Here is a 17934-nt window from a genome sequence, read left to right as displayed (position 1 = left end):
GGGAAGGGAACGTGCTTTAGGCGAGGACGAGCGGACACAGTCGTGTCCGAGCCGCGCGGGAAGAGGGACGCGTTTACGCGTCTCTGCGTCTGTCCTCCTCTACCAGCGGGAGAGGAAGGTTTCCGTACCTCTCTCGACGCGCGTGTCCGCGTTTCGCTTCGACGTGACGTGCGCGAGTGACAAAAACACGCACGCTCCTCTTCCGAGGATGTGGATCCATAAAGGCGTCGCGGTCCGCTGATTTTTTTCGGACTCGCTCGGCAGACTACGCCGCGCGAGCACGTGCGTACGGTGCGTATAGAGTGCAACGACGGCGGCGGCGGCGTCCTGTTGTAAGCGAGCGAGCGCTCGCTCGGAATTTCAATGGTGCGTACGTAAAAGGACGAGTCGACGTCCGCGTTGTGTGACTCTCTCGTTTATGTACATATATATGTATGTATAATATATCGTTGACGCGACGAGTGACAGATCGGAGAAAATACTATCCGACTATTTGACCTGATCGGAAGAAGAACCTGGGGAGAGAGAACACATCGTCGGACATCTCGCGTGCTTCCAGGATGGCGTGTTAGTGGTAACCTCGGGGAGAAGCACAAAGTGTTCGCCGCCGTCAAAGGTTTACGGAGAGAGAAAGAGAGAGCGATAGAAGCGCAGAGGGATCGCACACGCCGATCGCACGCACGCACGCACGAACGCAAGCAGCAAGCACGCACGTACGCACGCACGCACGCATGAAGGTCCCATGGCTACCGGATTGGTAAAGTGGTGGCGAACAAGGTTCCTCGCCGGCTACAGACCCTTTTCTGGTAATGATTCCTTCTTCCTCTTCTGAGAACGTATGCTTCTTCCGTCGCGACGATATCGTAAAGAAAATGCATATACAGGATGTTATTGAAACCGGAGTTGTGAAGAAGGAATGTTTACTTCCGTTAAGTTCCAAGAGCGGAATTATTAATGAGATAAATTTCTAGTTAAATTATATTACTAAGATTTTTACAGTATATAATAATATGATAAAATATAATACACATATAATAAAATAATATATATAATATATAATAAAATATATAATAAAGTAAAAAAGATATCTAAATTAAATTAAATAAAAAATTGCGATACCGGCTTCGTTTTACTTAGAAAATTCTTTGGAAAATTCTTTACGAGAAGCATGTGATTTTTTTTTATATTATAAATAAACTCGTACGCGTAGCTTACATATTTTTCTCGTATTTTTGTGTCTGCGTCGAGGGAAAATAACATCGAATTATAGCATTACCTCGCTTCGCTTTGTGAGTCATCCTCAGCATTTCTCTTCGAAAGACTTTTTTTTACCTGAACTTTTTAGAAAGCTTTATGTCTGACCGACATCTGGGTAGCGCTCGAGCTTTGACGCCGAAAATCATTCGCTCTTATTGTCGTCTAGCTTTCGGCCTTGACGAGCGTTGGGAAAATTTACGAGATGGTTCTTGGAAGAGAAATAGAGATTCGCATTTAAATATCAGCTGCAGATACGAAAAACAAGAGATGAAACGAGATAATATCGTAAATTACTATATTTTCATTTCCTTCCTGTATTTCCGTTAGTCGTTTCAAAGTCGTGATAAATCGAATTGCATGCGGTATTTTTTTCTTAAATTAAAATTACACGCGCAACTACATCGTGTTTACATACAACGTTTCCTGCGAATTGCGATGACACAATAAACTTGTTTTCGACGATGACGAGACGCAATTTAATCGCGAAAGACGAAAACAATTATCACTAATAAACTCGAGACAAAATCGTCTTATTATTAAAAATAAAAAAAAGGCTATAGATTTATACGAATAAAAGTTTGTAAATTTCTTTTAAAATTAAAATATATAAGAACAAGAATTTAAATCGAGTACCTTTAAACGAAGTGGAGAAATGCTTGAAGAATGGCGGCGACCGAAAGGAGGAAAGAAATAGGTTTACAAAAAAGAAAGCAAAAGAAAGAATGTAGTCGCTGAGTGGCGCCAATACAATCAATTGCGTCCTGTCGCGAAAGAAACGAACCGTCATCAGGATAACGCTAAAATACTATAGAAGTACAATGCCACGTGGTGTTACGTCACACTTACACTTTTCTTGCCTTTCGACCTGTTTAGTCTGCAAGCTTACACGTATGTCTCGTATAACGTATTGAAAATAACGCGGAAGTTACGTATGTTTTTTTATGATAAAAAAAAAAAATTATGCGACACTTTTAAATACACACATACACACATTCTAAATATATTTTTTATGTTTTCTCCAGTTTCTTTCGTTACAAATCTTACGAATATTATTGATTGAATTAAAGAATTGTATGTTGAATTGCTGCATTAAATATCTTATAATCAGATATTTTATAATTAATAATATTTTTAAAGATTTTGCTTATATTTAATAATAATAATATTATAACAATAAATATATAATAATAAATATATATTATATAATATTAATATTTATTATTATATAACAAATTATATTATAATTATTAAAATATTAAAATAATATTAAATACTATTAAAATAATATAATGTAATTTTTTTAGAACAATTAATTATTTTACAATCGATTCTTCATATATCATTGACACCCTTATTTTTTCCCCGTATTCTCAACATGTTTTTCACACATGTTTCTTTAAGACTTTCTTCTGCGCGTTCCTCCTTTGTTACACACTTCCTACTTGGCCAAACATGAATACAAATGGGAAAATGTCATTATGTCCAACGTTTTCATTCTTCACACATTTGCATTGAAATAAAAAAAGAAAGTGTTGAAAAGTGTCGTATCCGATCGTTACATCCTAATTAAGAGAATACGGAGATGTAACAGCGAGCGTTAAAAATACATGAAACAATTACTAAACAATTTTTCTAAAAAAATCAATAAGTTATAACAAAATCTTGATATAAAATGTTACAAGATATAATATTAAAAGAAAAGATTACACACACACATTCATTAAATATTTAATGCACACATATACATTGTACATTGAAAGCATCGAGTTGCAGCTTCCGAAAATGATATATCGCAGATTCGTTAGTTCTCTACTCTGATGGTAATTTATAACGTGCGAGTGTCAAATTTCGAGGGCAGATTTGTGTTGCACTTAACACATACACTCACACAATCACGTGCGCGCACGCATATACCCTCGTCTGTCGTTCGAGTTCAACACTACGTCTATCGTATGTACATCCGTGCTCTGTATCCGTTAGGTGGGACGAGTTTATGACCCATTACACAATAGCTGACGATAAAACCAAAGCTTACAATACGGAATATAAAAAAATTGTTTAAGATAACGTGCCGGCACGCAAATTTAAAACGCGCGATTTGACATAAAATTCTTCCATTTTATTAGCCGACCATTTTTATTTATCTTTGCTTGCAATTATATATATATAAAATTTATCGTTGAAAATAAATTTAGGCTCGCTGAAATTGTAGAAAAAATGGAAAATTGCAAGTAAAAAATTGTAAATAAAAATTATAGAAATATTCAAAGTTTACCGCGGGCTTGCGCAAAGTCGAGACATTTCAAAATTCGATCGGTTAGAGCTCCAGCTGCTTTTCCGGTTACTAGCTCACGAAAGGTCTCCTCCTCGGACGGGAGCACCGTGCGACCGGCGCGGAGAAGCGGGTAAAAATACCGCCCCTGCAACAAACACACGGCCACGAGTGCGGATGTGGCGCGTGTTAAATGCCGCCTTTTATTCGCTCCTCTTCGTGTACGTCTCTCTTTCTCTCACGAAGATCGCGCGCGACGAGAGAGCGAGCGAGAATTTTCCGACCGCATCGTCTTATAAAATATCTAATTAAGAAAAAATCAAATTTGAGAAGGGCTAATAAAAGCCAAATTAGAATTTACTTATTATTTAATTATAAAAATAATATATCATAATAAAATATAAAACATGTTTGATTAATTTTACTAAACTGCATAGTAAAGTTAATCAAACATATTTTATATTTATTGTAATAGATATTATTTTTATTGTGATAAATAATAATCGGAGAAAGTCTCATAAAATTCTTTCCATACCATACTGTCCCACGATTACCATGATTTTCAGGATAAATTCTAAGAGAAAATTCTCCCTGTGTACATTAGAGCCTTTTCAATTTATTATTATTATATTTAAAAAAAAAAAAAAAAAAAAAAAAATCGATTTTTAGCAGTTGCACAAAAGAAAAAGAAAAGCGAAAATACGATTACGTAGAATAAAGTTTCTGGGAACTTGTTGTGTCCTTGCATAAATGAGATTTTCTTTCTGTTGCCTGCTCGCAGTTGCGGGGACTAACGCGGAAGGTAGCGATTCCGAGGAGTTGCTGACGGGGGTTCCGACGACCTGCAATGTCTCGTCACCGCCGACGACGACGGAGTCGAAACCGACTTTAATTTCCCCTGCGGAGCCGCCGCAGGTAGCGGTTGATGGCTCGAGCATACCTGCAGCAGGACCTACTGGTAATGACGAACAGCCTACTTGCGGTACAACGAAACAGCTTAGTCTCGAGGTGAAATACTTTAATTTATATATCTCGGTAGAGAAAAGAGACAGAGAGAGAAAGATAAATGGAGATTTATAGCAAAACGAGAGATTCGTAATTACTTAAAGATCGTACAAAAGTTGTTTCTTGGAAAAATTTATAACATTAATTCATCACAATTTGTTCAATAACGTATTTTATAATTGAATATTATTTATTTTGTTTCTTTTTAATTTTTGTACGATATCAATGTATTGTTTGTGTATAGCGATAATTTTTATTTTTATATTCTTTTTATTTCTCTTGTCTAATAACAGTGTCTTGTCAAATAAACACTGATTATTTTATCACAAGTGCCATTTACTTTAAAATTACAAAATAATATAAACTTTAATAAATTTCACTGTTGAGATTTCAACAAGATTTTTCATACTCAAAATCAATTTCAAGATAATTAAAATGAAAACTGATAGTTATTATATTATCAATTATAGTCAATCAATAGAACTTGTTGAACGAAAAGCATATTAATATTTACTACATTATATTTTTTCCACACAAGCGCAAAAACTATTTGCTCTTTACAAGATTTTTTTTCAATACTTCCTATATTATCCATAAAATTATAATACTATACCAAATAATTACAAATTATGTTTTACCTGTTGTAATTAATTTTTTATATTTTTACACCACTCAATCAGTCTTGAGCTTAATCTGAACGCGATTCTTTGTTCTTGTAGCAGCAAGTCGCCTGCAAGGTGTCGGTCACGGAAGATGGTGACATGCTGAAAGAGATCGCCTTCACCCTGTACGACTTCAACGGCCAGGGGAAGATCACGAAGGACGACATAGCCGGTCTAGTGACCACCATCTACGACAGGCTAGGGGCCTCGACCATACAGGTACCGTCGTGCGGCAGCAAGATAATTAATGTGACGCTGACGGTGTCGCCGGATCAGCGGACCAGCAGTAGACAGACGCCGCGCAACGTCATCGCGCCTTGTATCGCAAACGCCACGCAAACGTCACAGACGACGACGACCACGACCACGACGTTGCCCAGCGGCCATCAACACAATCAGTCGTCGTCGTCCTGCTGCCATTTGAAGCACGTCGCCCCTTGCAGCCATGCGACAACCGCCACCGCTCGGCATTACGCGAGCAGAGTTCCTAGAAGGAGGAGAGCAACGCGGTATCGCTGTCGGGACCTACATTCCTCCGTGTATAATACCCACGTATGTATATATAATACATAGCCGACGAATCCGAGCCGTAGGCGCGCACGATACGCATCCTGTCGTCGTCGGGATGCCAATCTCGGTGGGGTATATAAGAAGGAAGGGGAGAAAATAAATGGGGCGTTTTGATCCTCTATAGAAATTTTGAAACTTAAATGTACAATTTTTTACAATTTCTTGGCAAATAATATCCATATTTTAGATATCCTAAACAATATAATTAATATAGATAGAAATGATAATGGAAGATTTATTAAAAATTGTGTTTGACAGATATATGAATATCTGGAATTCAGAGCCTATATATATATTCATAAATAAAATTTATATTTGCAAATTTCGAAATTGACTTGAATCTTTACAATTTTTCACGTTTTCTCGATAATATATATCCAAGAAATTATATCTCAGATATCTTAAAAAATATTTAAAAGATAGAAATGATAATGAGACCTGTTAAAAACTGTTTGAGATTAGAGATCCTGTAAATTTCTATTTGAATAAATTATTATATATCGTATTATCCAAAAAAACTCACGTTTATGTATGTTTGATCCATTCTATCGTTTCTATTGTAGAAGATTGAGCGCAAAGAAGTGGAGACTCACAGCGAGGATGAGGACGAGAAAGCCCGTGCGAATCGGGTGCAACAGGAGGAGCTGCGCAAAAGAGTCGGTCCTGTGCCCCATTTACCATCCCCCTATTCAAACAGCTCGGAGGGTGATGTGAGCGACGATAGTGGTGACACTTCCCCCACGTTCTCACCATTAACGCCTCTTCTTATGAATCAGATGAATCAGAGGAAACGGAGCGGCGCTCTGCAAAGACAACAATTGCTGGAGATTATTCAGGCTAACATGGAAAAAAATAATCTCAGTTTTCACACATCAAGGTGAGAGTCAATCAGTCTCAATCAAGTTTTATCGCAGCTCATATTAAATTATTCAAATTTATATTAACTTGTGTCGGGTAGATAATTAATATTGGTAATATTGGCAATGTCTTCGAATATATTATTCAAGAATATCTTCATTTATATAAATATCAATATTTATGTAAAATAAAAACTCCAAGTAGTCTTAAGCAATCGTCGCAGATGGTTCATTCTTTCTTTGTCCGCAGGAAACGGCATCAAAACAGCGAGCAACCGCGCAATCCATCTCAGAGTCCTAATCTAGGAACCTCGAATCACAATAATCAAGACTGTCAGGCGTCTCCTCGCCAAGCGGCCACGAATTACTACAAACCGATCCGGGAAAGCACGACCCATCATTCCGCGTCGTTTCCCAAAACACCGACGAAATCGCGGACGGCGAATCACAGAAAGACGCGACACGCGACACCGAGGAACAACGCGACGGTACATTCCTCTCCCCAGACGACGTACTCGAAGCTGAATCGCAACGTGCCGACGGTCAACAACGACACGCCGCAACACACGAGCAACACGACCCACCGCAACATCGTTAACCTCGTGCCCAACAACAACCAGCAAACCGCCAATCATCAAACGACGATTACCAATAATCACAACAATTTGCAGCGCAACGACGCGCAGTTCCTTCAGTCGCAACAGTGCGGCAGATCCAAGAAGCATCAGCTAAAGCACGCTACGCGGGAGCAGGATCAGGCCCGCGCGATGGCTCAGGTCGTGCGCTGGCTCGAGCGGGAATTCTCGCAGAACGCGGTGGCGGCCACGTCCAGCCGAAAGCACGTTCACGAGCACATACATCACCACTATCATCACTATCACACCGAGGCTCTGGTCTAATTGGCGATAAAGTGTTTTTTTTTTTTTTCCTATAAATGTCTCAGATTTTTGGAAAAACCTTTACAATACAGTGGAATATATTTTAGAAGAGAACTTTTATTTATATTATGCTCTGTTATTTCGATATCGAGGCGATATAATTTAATATTTTTCTCAAATAGCGTCGTAAGATGCGTTTTATACTTCCGAGCTCTTATATATTGACCCCGCTACATAGATTATCTTAAGAAATCGATATGCAATCTCGCGGCATATAAGTTATTCATTGAATCTCCAGTTTGTTCTCTTGTACAAGACAAACTGCAACTTGTACATATATCGCATCGTTCGATTATAAATATATATCCGTAGTGTTAATACGCGAATAATAACGATGCGAGTCATCGCATATTTTTATTCTAATATAAACGACTGAATTTCTCTCGAAAAATGCATCGAATACTTGCGATGCTCTTCGATATTGCCTTTGTTGCGTAAATTTATAAGCATCGTCTAGACGAGAGGTGACTTCTTTTACACTCTTCCAATATTGTAAATAACAAATGACAGTTTGTTTAAAAAAATTATTGCGAAAGACACGCGTATTCGGCGTAAACTAAAACAAGTAAACTCTATTTGCGCGAGTTTTTTCTTTTAACAAAGATATAGTTACTATAAAAATCTCAGGCTTACAATATATCGTATTACGACAAATAAATGCATTTCAGGATTTAGAAACGATAGAATACACATTATTGCGCATATTATAGGAGTGAAAATTACGTTTTTACTCGAAACAGAAAAATGCAGACGTTCCTTTTTCACTCAAACTTACGATAAACTACGGCTACCCATCGTTGTACATAAAAAAAAGTATCCCAAAGAGAATCCTTCCTTCAGTATACAAGCGTTAAGAGAAACAAACAGTCTAGAGTCGTAACGATAATTAAAAAAAAAGTTTGAAACAGTCTCTCCTACGAATGTTCCTGTAATCAGAGGTTGATATGATTCTCTTCCCCGAACCCAAGTTTAATGGTGCTTATATATAATACATTTAGATTTTTGAACACAGGAAACGGAATTCTTTCGGTAAAGAAATGTTCGATTCTCTCATATATATATTTTACAGAGCGTTTTCTTATACTTTTGTAATCGCGTTACATCTTAGCAATTATGTTGTACGGCCATTTCAAGATACTCTTTTTCGGCGGAAATACCGAGGGACATTTTCGTAGGAAATAAAGAGAAATTGTTAGCAAATTAAGCTTTAGAAGAAGAGAGAGAAACATAACGAGAAGATATTCCACGAATAATTTCGCGCGTGCGATTAAACTTAATAAAATTTCAATTCAAGGTATGTTTTTAGAGTTATAAGGAACAGCGTTAAAAATTGAAAACTTGTGCGATAAAGAATTTATCTCTGAAGACGCTTTCACAAGAAAAAATCTGACATTCGAGAATAACGTCTCGGAAATATGACCTGTATATCTCTAGTTCTAAATTACGAGAGACGAAGCTCTTTCGTTGTCTGCAAAGTACGATTGTGGATCTAAAAAGAGATCTAGAAAGAGAGAGTGACGATTAAATTCTTACTCTAGTGCCTTGTAATGTCTATATAACAAGTTTCACGCATGTACTTGCGAACATTGGATCTTTTTTCCGCAAATCTCTTTTTTACTCATCGCACACGTGAGTGAAGTCCCGTGTTGGACATTAAACTGCATTATTTAAGATTCGCGTCGTTCTGCTACTGTTGTTGAAACGGCGATTATTCACCACCGGTGAATGAAAAACACGCGTGATGTAACGCGTGTAAATGCGAATTATGAATCTCGACAATATCTCTCGTCTCGGGTATCAATGAGAAAAGTATTACGATTACCTTTAGCGTGAGCGCAATAGCGTATATTAAGATTAGATAATTGAGAGACACAAACATAAGGATCCTCGATAATATTATGTTGCGAATCATGTAATTTTATATATTGATATTTGTAATTTATGTAGATATTTTCTGTAACTTTTTTTCTATTGATATTTATTAAAACATGTTTTTATACATTATACCACTCGTATTTATCTATCGAATGCATAGTTTGCGTAATATCCTTGAAAATCATTAGGATTTTTTTTTAATTATTCAATCGTAGAATTGAAGCGTCGAAAAAATTTATTCGATGAAAAGTATTTTGTATAACACAAAAAAATAAATATCAAATTCGCAGAATTTTTTCAAATATTAAAATTAAGAGAAGAAAAATAAACAAGGGACGCGTCAAGTGTCTGCTCAAGCTTCGAAAGAATTGGTGCCTCGCAATTATTTCTGGACGTCACTTTATTATACATACATAACCAAATGACCTTTGTACAAAAAACACTTTTGTGTACCTGCGTTAAGTTTTTTTTTTTTCGACTTACCATCGAGAGAGCGTGAACTGCGTGAAGAGTAATACATATCTCACCCTCTAGATCCGAGAAATATCGGATCGGTCGTAAAATGCTTATCTCTTATTTCTTACGGTTATCCTAGAGAAGAGATAAATCAATCTTCGAAATTAGAAATGAAGAAACTCCTCTCAAGAGGGAGGGGCGGGGGAGAGAAGGGGAAGGAGAGGACGTTTCTTTTTTTTCTTACAAATATACGAAACTCTTGCCGCTTAAAAATAGCACGAGACGCGCAAAAATTGCACCAATTCGACGAAATTTCTGATACACAAGTGCACGAAAAATGATTGATTAATCTCGATTATGTATTAATTATATAATTTTCACATTTTTTTTTTTTTAACAGTACTGCTCTCTTCTCACGTTTTCGAAAGTTTATTATCAACCCCATCATGCATCGTAATCCTTATCACATATCTCTTTAAAATTGCACAATTTTTTTTTTAATTTACAAATCGTGTAAAAATTAAAAAAATTACGAATATGTAATTTTTTAATCGGGTTTTAAATATGAGATTCTCCGAATTTTGTCTTGGAATCACAATGGATGATTTAAAAAAAACCGGAAATAATAAAAAATTTGTTTATACGTTCGCTCGCGCATGACAGAGTTCATAATACAATTCCGCTGTAAATATTTTTATCGCGAACGAGTCGCACTTGAGCTAAAACTAGAGAGAAAATAAAATAAGAAAAGAAGAAAAAATTACGCGCGCACACGTGCTTTTACTTATCTTATAAGAATTTTATTTTATTACCGCGATCGAGAGCGAAAGAAGAAGAATCCGTCCCCACGAACGAACTATTATATCCGCCGATATATATTCCGACTCTCGCGTAAGTCCGAACAAGTATATAATAGTATATGTACACATGTGTTGTACTCGAAATTGCCGCTACAAGGTGGAGAATCGAAAAAGAAAAAAAAGACGCAAAAATGGTGCGAGAAAAAAGAAAAAAAAAAAAATGTATGATCGCTTAGTATCCTACATTATACATATACCATGATCGATATATGTCAACGGATATATATACATCGTACAGTAAGTTTTATTTGATTACTTTAGCAAATCAGCATCCGAAGCGCTTATTATGTAAGATGTATATCTAATAAGAGCTAATGTTAAGACACTTAATCGTTACGCGAGTCAAAAAGGTCGAGTGCTCACCTGATCGATTTACAAGAAATTTACGCGGTGCTTATCTTCAATTTCAGATGCTAGCAAGAGACAAACATCGTCCGATCATTCATCATCATCGATCGATGATCCTACGTTTCATTCCTTATCTGTCGTTAAGAGTTATCGGGGGAATAACTACACCGAGCTTGAGACGAAATTATTATCGTATTCCTACGCAAGGAATCCCCTACGTAGGAACGAATATCGGCAAAATGAATTCTCTGTGGGAAAAATCATTTCTCGCGTAACGTTTCGTACTTGAATTATATTTCATTAACATATCTTAATATCGTATCATATTCTAATAAAGTCGGGGATATATTATATATAGAAAGAACATGTCTGTATGTGTGTGTGTGATTTCTCGCTAAAAACTGCATAAAATTATAGTGAGACGACGACGTTTATCGTAACATGCCTTACACGCCGACAATTACACGTTAATTGCGTTTTTTACCGATTGCACACGTTGTTGTTGACGATCGCGTTCGCGAGAGAAATTAAAAAAAGGAAAAAGAAAAAAGAAAACGGCGCGCAAGCACTTCCTTAAAGCAAAATCGAATAACAATAATAATACGAGCGGTTTTTTGTATGTGGTGATATTTTGTTATATTAGAATCCTTCGCTAAATTTATACAGTACGCGTATATTTCTCAAATACAATGTGCAATGGACCAAATAACGACAGGATTGATATCTTACTCGCGTGTGTCCCATATCTCGAGAATTAATAAATCCACCTTAATCATTTAGTTATGATAATTATATCGTATTCTATTTTTTTTTTTTTTTGTTTCGAGCGGAGGTCGATATGCCTGTTTTTTTTTTCCCTCTTTTCTTAAACGGCACATTTGAAGTCGAATTTGCATCCAACGTTCAATGTGCAACGCTCATGATGATCGTCGAAAAATAAGAAGCGAATATCGAGGATTGTGTTATTATCTCGATAAACGGAAAAGCGAGTGTAAATTACATATGCTAAGCAAATTGCAACGTGATCGCCCGTGTAATTTTACTCTCAAAATGCCGCAAGAGAGATTCTTACTCTCTTTCTTCCTGTAGCTACATTCGTATGCACAATTTTGATTATCTAATCGCTTTATATGTACACGTGTCTGGGCGAAATCAAGCAAGGGAAACGTCAATGTGTCTTAACGGCCGATGTATAAAATACGTTTACACATATATATCCTGATATCGAAATCTTATAGTCAAAAAGAAACCCGTGAGTGTCCTCGCGTAATCGACGACGTACGAGCATTCGTTCGCTCAAACTTGACAAACACCCCCTATAACGTTATAAATAATCTATCTGCTTTATAAGATTCTCTCTCATATACTTCTACTGTATACTGTCATAGCGTAAAAAAAGAGGGGAAACAAATATATATATATATGTCACGTTACACATTACACAAACAAACGATGCACATTCTAATGTGAATTTTCCTCGCAAAGAAACGCTGACATATGTTTGCGTTTTCCGTAACAAATGTACGTCGACGCGATATAAAATATGTATGTGTGCTACATTAAAATATATATATATATGAATTTAATTTTGCGCGAAATATATATATATATGTATATATATATGTGTAGTCTATATATATAATATTATAAAGGTATATATTTAATTACTATACATATAGTATACAGTATATATATTATATAGTATATATATTGTATATTATAAGTATATAGTATATATATTATATATATAAACACATATATGTGTATATAAATCATAAAATCATCTAATCTATAATATTATAAATATACACTTTCGTCATTATATATTCTATATATAAGTGACGGAAAAAAAATTAAAATTAACACGTACATTAAAATAAATCAAAAATTTATACAATTGGATTCAAGACTTAACGTTCTAAATAAGTGCTCTGTTTCATTCACTTCTTCTAGAATTACATCTATGTGGCTAAATCGTAATAATGTGGCACGACTCTCTCGCTCGTTCTTTCTCTCTCTCTTTCTCTCTTTGTTTAACATGAACCCTGCGATTTTACAATGATGGGCCGCCGCGAATTCAAGAAACTATAAGCAATGTGCTACTTTCCGCTCGCGAATCCTTGACTCGACAAGGAAACAATTCCCCTGGGCACTTTACTCTGCCTGTCTTTATATAGGCGCTGGACCATTTTTACGGGCTATTTTTTTTAACAGCAAGGATTCAGCATAATGTACAGTAATATATTGTACTTCGAGATCCGATCGATCGGAAATTAGCTCGCGAGATCGGTAATACTCGGGATTGTTCTCGTTTTTTTCTGTCGATACTACTTTTCATTTCTCTGTAGCTTATTCTTTCTTTTTTTTCCTGTTTTACAGAATACATATAATTCCCACCCCTCCCACACATGTATATTTGTACATAGTGTATATATCATATCCAATGGAAAGTGTGTACATTAAAATTAACTGAATCACGTACGGTTCACTCACAACATCAAAAATAGACTATTGCAAGAGTGCATTAGTATGTGACACCCTGTAGATTAGTTATTACTCAACTCAAGGTACCGTTCCCACACATTCCGTGACTTTCTTCTCCTGAAGGAGTCTGAGACGTAGACGATATGTACAAATTTTGTATGATATCACAATATCGCTCGCATAAATCTCTGAGTCTTTATTTTTCTTATCTTTAACTTTTAACTTTTTTTTTTGTTTTTTTTAAATGCGACTTGACGAATCAGAGACACAAGTCGTTGATCCCGTATCATTGAACTATAATATTATCGCAACACATGATACATTTAAGAATTTCTTGAAATCCATATATATGTATATATATTACATAACAAATTGATTGCAATTTCAAGAGGTGTACCACACGTACATATTGCCTACGATACAGACTCGGCTGTAACTATAGCATAAAAAAGCAACGTTAAGTTAATTTTATGCTCGACCGCGCGGTTTGTTTCTTGGAGAAGGCGCCTCCTCGCTCGAGAGAACGCCGGTGGTAGCGGCCACGCGCTTCGGACGCCCTGCCATTTTATTGGCTTGTTGTATAGCTTGAGCAGAACCTTTAAATTGATTGTACATCAGTAAGATGTTTTCCATTCAGTCAATTGAATAACCATACGTGATGTATATTATCGCGTCAAGAGTCTATAAATTATTTTAAAAAGTATTTACGTTTTACAATGTTTTATATTTTGTTATAAACAGCTAAAATTTCGGTAAAATTTCCGTTTCCGCAATAAACTATACTTAAAAAAGTAACGCATCGACAGATAATGCACTTTAATATGTACATGTATAAAATTATTTACCTCCGAGTTTTGTTCTTGAAACTCCCCTGATGCTATTGTTGCTTTGTTGTTTGCCGTTTTTCTTCAAGTCCAGTTTCTTCGACTCTGCATTATTTTTGGCATCCGTCACGTTGGCGGGATTGATGGTAGTCGTACTAGTAGTAACACTGGTAGCAGTAGCAGTAGTGGTAACCGCTGCAGCAGCAGTGGTGGTGATGGTAGCAGTAGTTGTAACAGCGGCAGTAGTAGCACTGTCGTTGCCTAGACTATTGCCAGATTTTGTGCTTCTGTTGAGTGCTCTCTCTGCTCTGCTAGTGCCTTTCGCGACGGATTTAGCGATCGCCAATGCCTTATTGACCGATCGTTTCTTTGCCTTGGATGTTTTCCGATTTCGATCCGATTCTTCCTCGTCCGCGTCGTCATCCGTGGAACTTGCAGCTCGTTTAGACTTTTTACGTGGACTCGACTTTTCGTTAGGCAAGCCTTTTCTTCTCTTCAACTGCGACTCATCTTTGTAGAGCGATAAATCCACTAGAAAAATTAAAACATTGTGATATATATTGCTCATTATATATTATATCTGTTTAAGGAAAATGTGTATTATAAAGTATACATGAACAAAATAGAATTATTAAGCATTTGATTATTATTCTAAAATATCAAAATTACTTACATCCATCGGGATGCTCCTCTGTAACTCGAGGTTTTTCAGATACTCCAGCCTCAACATCGATAGCCCGTTTTAAGATATTCTCTGTACGTAGCAGCTCTATTCGTGTTAACCAGAATTTATGTTTGTCGACTTTGTTTAGATTCAGATTTGTTAATATACAATCAAAATCTGAAAATTAAACGATTAAAACAGTTAAATACATACAGTATATATATCTTTGTAATATAACAGATGAATGTATAACAATGCTACATGTGCAAATAATATCTGACAAATAATACCTATGGTATCGTAGAAATCTGGTGAATAGAATTCACCGTTGGTTTTGTCTTGAGATAGCCAACGTATGCGAATACGTCTGCTTGATTTATAGATATTTTGCATCGCTTGACAAACATAAAAACTTCCCTCGGCATTCCTCACAGCCAAAAATTCGTTTCTAAATATAAACATTTAATTACACAATTTATACTTACAAAAAACAAATGCGTAGATATTAAATTGAAGAATTTTACAAGATGGAATGCTTACTTGTAGAATACAATAAGTTTATCGTCAGCAGCTTTAGAACCTGGAGTCTTGTTGAGGCTTTTGACCAATAAAGCAATCTCTGGTAATGGACTTTGATAGGGTTGTGTCTGAATTCGATTCCTCTTAGGTTTACTTGCTCCATCAGCGACTATAGCAGACGCTGCTTTTAAATCTTTCAATTCTCTAGATTTTCGTTTAGTTGTCTTTGGAGAGGTAGTGACTTTTGCGTCAGGTTTATATGTACTAGTTAATGTTGCAGCAGCATTATCGTTTGGTACTTTCAAACTCTGATTTGTAGGTTTTGCCTTTGGAACTTCGTTCTTTGCTTGTACATCTTCTGGTTTGTGCGGAGATTGTTTTATATGTACAGGTGTATTAACGGCTTTGCCGTCTGATTCTTTCGATCCATTATTTACAGGAGCCTTCTTTTCCTCAACTTTATTCTGTGCCGGTGTGTTTAGCGCTATAAAAATAAATGTAATTGCATGTAAACATGAATTTCGTATTTGGTCTTTTTTTATGCAATATTATTTACATTTTACTTAAATTGTTTATGTTTATCTATGCTTTCTTATTTATACTTATTATGTACTTATTTTGTCTCATATAACTTATTATTTCAAATTGCATTTTATAATATTATAAAACATTAAAATATATATCAATATATATTATTATACAAAATAAAGAATACTAATTTTACAGTTGTAAAATGTAATCAAATAATGTCTTTCTATATAATGTCTTTCTTTTCAAGTAAAATAATTTTTATTTATTAGCATTTGCGAGTAATAAAATGTACTTACGAGTACTCAATGGAAAATCCATTAACGATGTCAGAACCTGTTCCGGTTGCATTTCGCATGGTTGCTCCTGAGGAGGATTTTCAGGACTTAAATTGTTGTTTCTATTGGATTCATTTTGTTTTGTAACAGCAGGCACATCTTGCTCGGTTTCCGTCTTTGTAATCTCCACGCCATTTAGAATCAATTTTTCAGTTTCTGGCTCCTCCACATTGCTACCGATGTAAGGTGGTGTCTGATACACGGATGGTCTATGATCTTGCACCAGACTAAGCGGTTGACTGGGTGGTTGTAGCGTGACATAGCTCAGTCCGGTCCCTGTCAAGGGTTTCATCGATCCGGACTCTGATCCTGGTACCACTTTCTGTGCCATGGCATTCATGGGAAGCATGGAGTGGCTGGTGGAGAAGTTGGCGACGTACCTATTTAAGATATTGTTGATTTTAAGATGCTACTCTTTCAATCAAAGAACAATTCTTTGTATTTATTTATATAAAGAGAATGCTTGAAGAAATATTTAATAACGCGTAGATGTAAACAGTAAGTAAAACGATCTTTCTACAAATAATTCATCTCGTGTACTGAATCATGTTTCAGTAATTAGACAGCGTCGTATAAATTTTCATTAAAATTAATGCTAATTAACAAGCTGGGAATTTCGTATCTATTGCTATTTGTGAATATATATCGGAGCAATTGAGAAACAAAAGGGGAAGAAAAAAATCCGCACAAGATAAATACAAAGTTTACATAACACAATTATCATCGCGAGTACATGCATTATTATACCGCTCATTACACTCTCCTCTGCGACATTCCGAGCATAGCGCGAAGAACTGTAAGCAATCCGAGTTATTATCACGGATGCGAGATCTCGCGACGATGATAAAGAAGACCGATACTTTCGTTCCCGCTAATAATCTCGCGAACGAGAGAAGGCGACGAGGCGGGAGCGGAGGGATAGAAGGAGGAGGGGGAGGAGGCGGAGGGAAAGAAGAACGCACGAGAGAGCGAGAAAAGCGGCGAAAGAAAATCGAGAAAGGCGGAAGGCGGGATATACTTGCAATACTCGCACGCAGCAAAGAGACACACACGAGGGGAGGGCGGGAGGGGGAGGAGAGCGAAAGGGGTAGAGGGGGGTAATTAAAGGAGTAAACATAAACACGGGCGAGAGAATTTTCGTCGCGGGGGGGACGCAGCTGGACGGCGTAGAAGCCTCGTATACAATTACCTGTTGTTGATCCGCAGCGCCGTAGACGAGGGGGAGGGTGGGAGAGACACCGCCGTTTGATCAGGAATCCGTCAGCGCGCAGTGTGGGATCCCGTCCGGGAGAGGAGGTTCACCACCGCCGCCGCCGCCGCCGCCGACGTCGTCGTCCTCGTCGCCGCTGTCGCCGCTCTTGCGGATGCCCGACGCACGAGAAGACGGTTAGCTCGTACCTGCGAACGCCTGGCCGGCGAGCACACGCAGAGAACCCGGTCGCGCGCCTATCATTTCGCGCGGCGCTCTCGCGCCATG

At 36.9% G+C, this 17934-nt stretch overlaps 2 protein-coding genes across 6 annotated transcripts; one reads left to right on the top strand and one right to left on the bottom strand.

Annotated features, from left to right (window-relative positions):
• The first annotated feature begins 52 nt into the window (after window positions 1-52).
• On the top strand, window positions 53-9565 carry Nkd (NKD inhibitor of WNT signaling pathway naked cuticle). 2 transcript variants are annotated; one of them, XM_083031998.1, is made up of 5 exons: window positions 53-806; window positions 4311-4537; window positions 5257-5748; window positions 6330-6643; window positions 6874-9565. In XM_083031998.1, exons 1-5 carry the CDS (start codon window positions 743-745, stop codon window positions 7520-7522), a joined length of 1746 nt encoding a protein of 581 aa, XP_082888124.1. In that variant the 5' UTR covers window positions 53-742; the 3' UTR covers window positions 7523-9565. The 2 variants fall into 2 exon arrangements, with proteins under 2 accessions (XP_082888124.1, XP_082888123.1); XM_083031997.1 differs by having other exon boundaries at window positions 5254-5748.
• On the bottom strand, window positions 6434-17875 carry LOC145932761 (uncharacterized). Of its 4 annotated transcripts, none has more exons than XM_083031993.1 (7): window positions 17195-17499; window positions 16419-16837; window positions 15613-16075; window positions 15363-15520; window positions 15082-15249; window positions 14430-14939; window positions 6434-6569 (listed from the first exon to the last, which is right to left on the bottom strand). In XM_083031993.1, the coding sequence occupies exons 1-7, from the start codon at window positions 17209-17211 to the stop codon at window positions 6532-6534; spliced, it is 1773 nt and encodes a 590-aa protein (XP_082888119.1). In that variant the 5' UTR covers window positions 17212-17499; the 3' UTR covers window positions 6434-6531. The 4 variants fall into 4 exon arrangements, with proteins under 4 accessions (XP_082888119.1, XP_082888117.1, XP_082888116.1 ...); XM_083031991.1 differs by lacking the exons at window positions 6434-6569; window positions 17195-17499 and adding exons at window positions 11900-14180; window positions 17647-17875; XM_083031990.1 differs by lacking the exon at window positions 6434-6569 and adding an exon at window positions 11900-14180 and having other exon boundaries at window positions 17195-17497.
• Between the last annotated feature and the right edge of the window lie 59 nt (window positions 17876-17934).

This window comes from Prenolepis imparis, unplaced genomic scaffold (genome assembly GCF_030444845.1).
Source record: "Prenolepis imparis isolate NDT839.2.m4 unplaced genomic scaffold, iyPreImpa1.0 SCAF_2, whole genome shotgun sequence".
NCBI lineage: Eukaryota > Metazoa > Arthropoda > Insecta > Hymenoptera > Formicidae > Prenolepis > Prenolepis imparis.
Note: the sequence above shows the minus strand (reverse complement) of the source record. Positions and strands in the feature narration are given on the sequence as shown.

Excerpts from the sequence above, each read along its gene's own strand:
- Nkd (XM_083031997.1), top strand. The coding sequence starts at position 743 with ATGGCTACCGGATTGGTAAAGTGGTGGCGAACAAGGTTCCTCGCCGGC. Across the intron at positions 807-4,310 it reads CGGCTACAGACCCTTTTCTG|TTGCGGGGACTAACGCGGAA; the intron begins GTAATGATTCCT and ends GCCTGCTCGCAG. Across the intron at positions 4,538-5,253 it reads CGAAACAGCTTAGTCTCGAG|CAGCAAGTCGCCTGCAAGGT; the intron begins GTGAAATACTTT and ends TTGTTCTTGTAG.
- LOC145932761 (XM_083031990.1), bottom strand. Across the intron at positions 15,521-15,612 it reads AAACTTATTGTATTCTACAA|AAACGAATTTTTGGCTGTGA; the intron begins GTAAGCATTCCA and ends GTTTATATTTAG. Across the intron at positions 14,940-15,081 it reads AGAGGAGCATCCCGATGGAT|TGGATTTATCGCTCTACAAA; the intron begins GTAAGTAATTTT and ends TAATTTTTCTAG.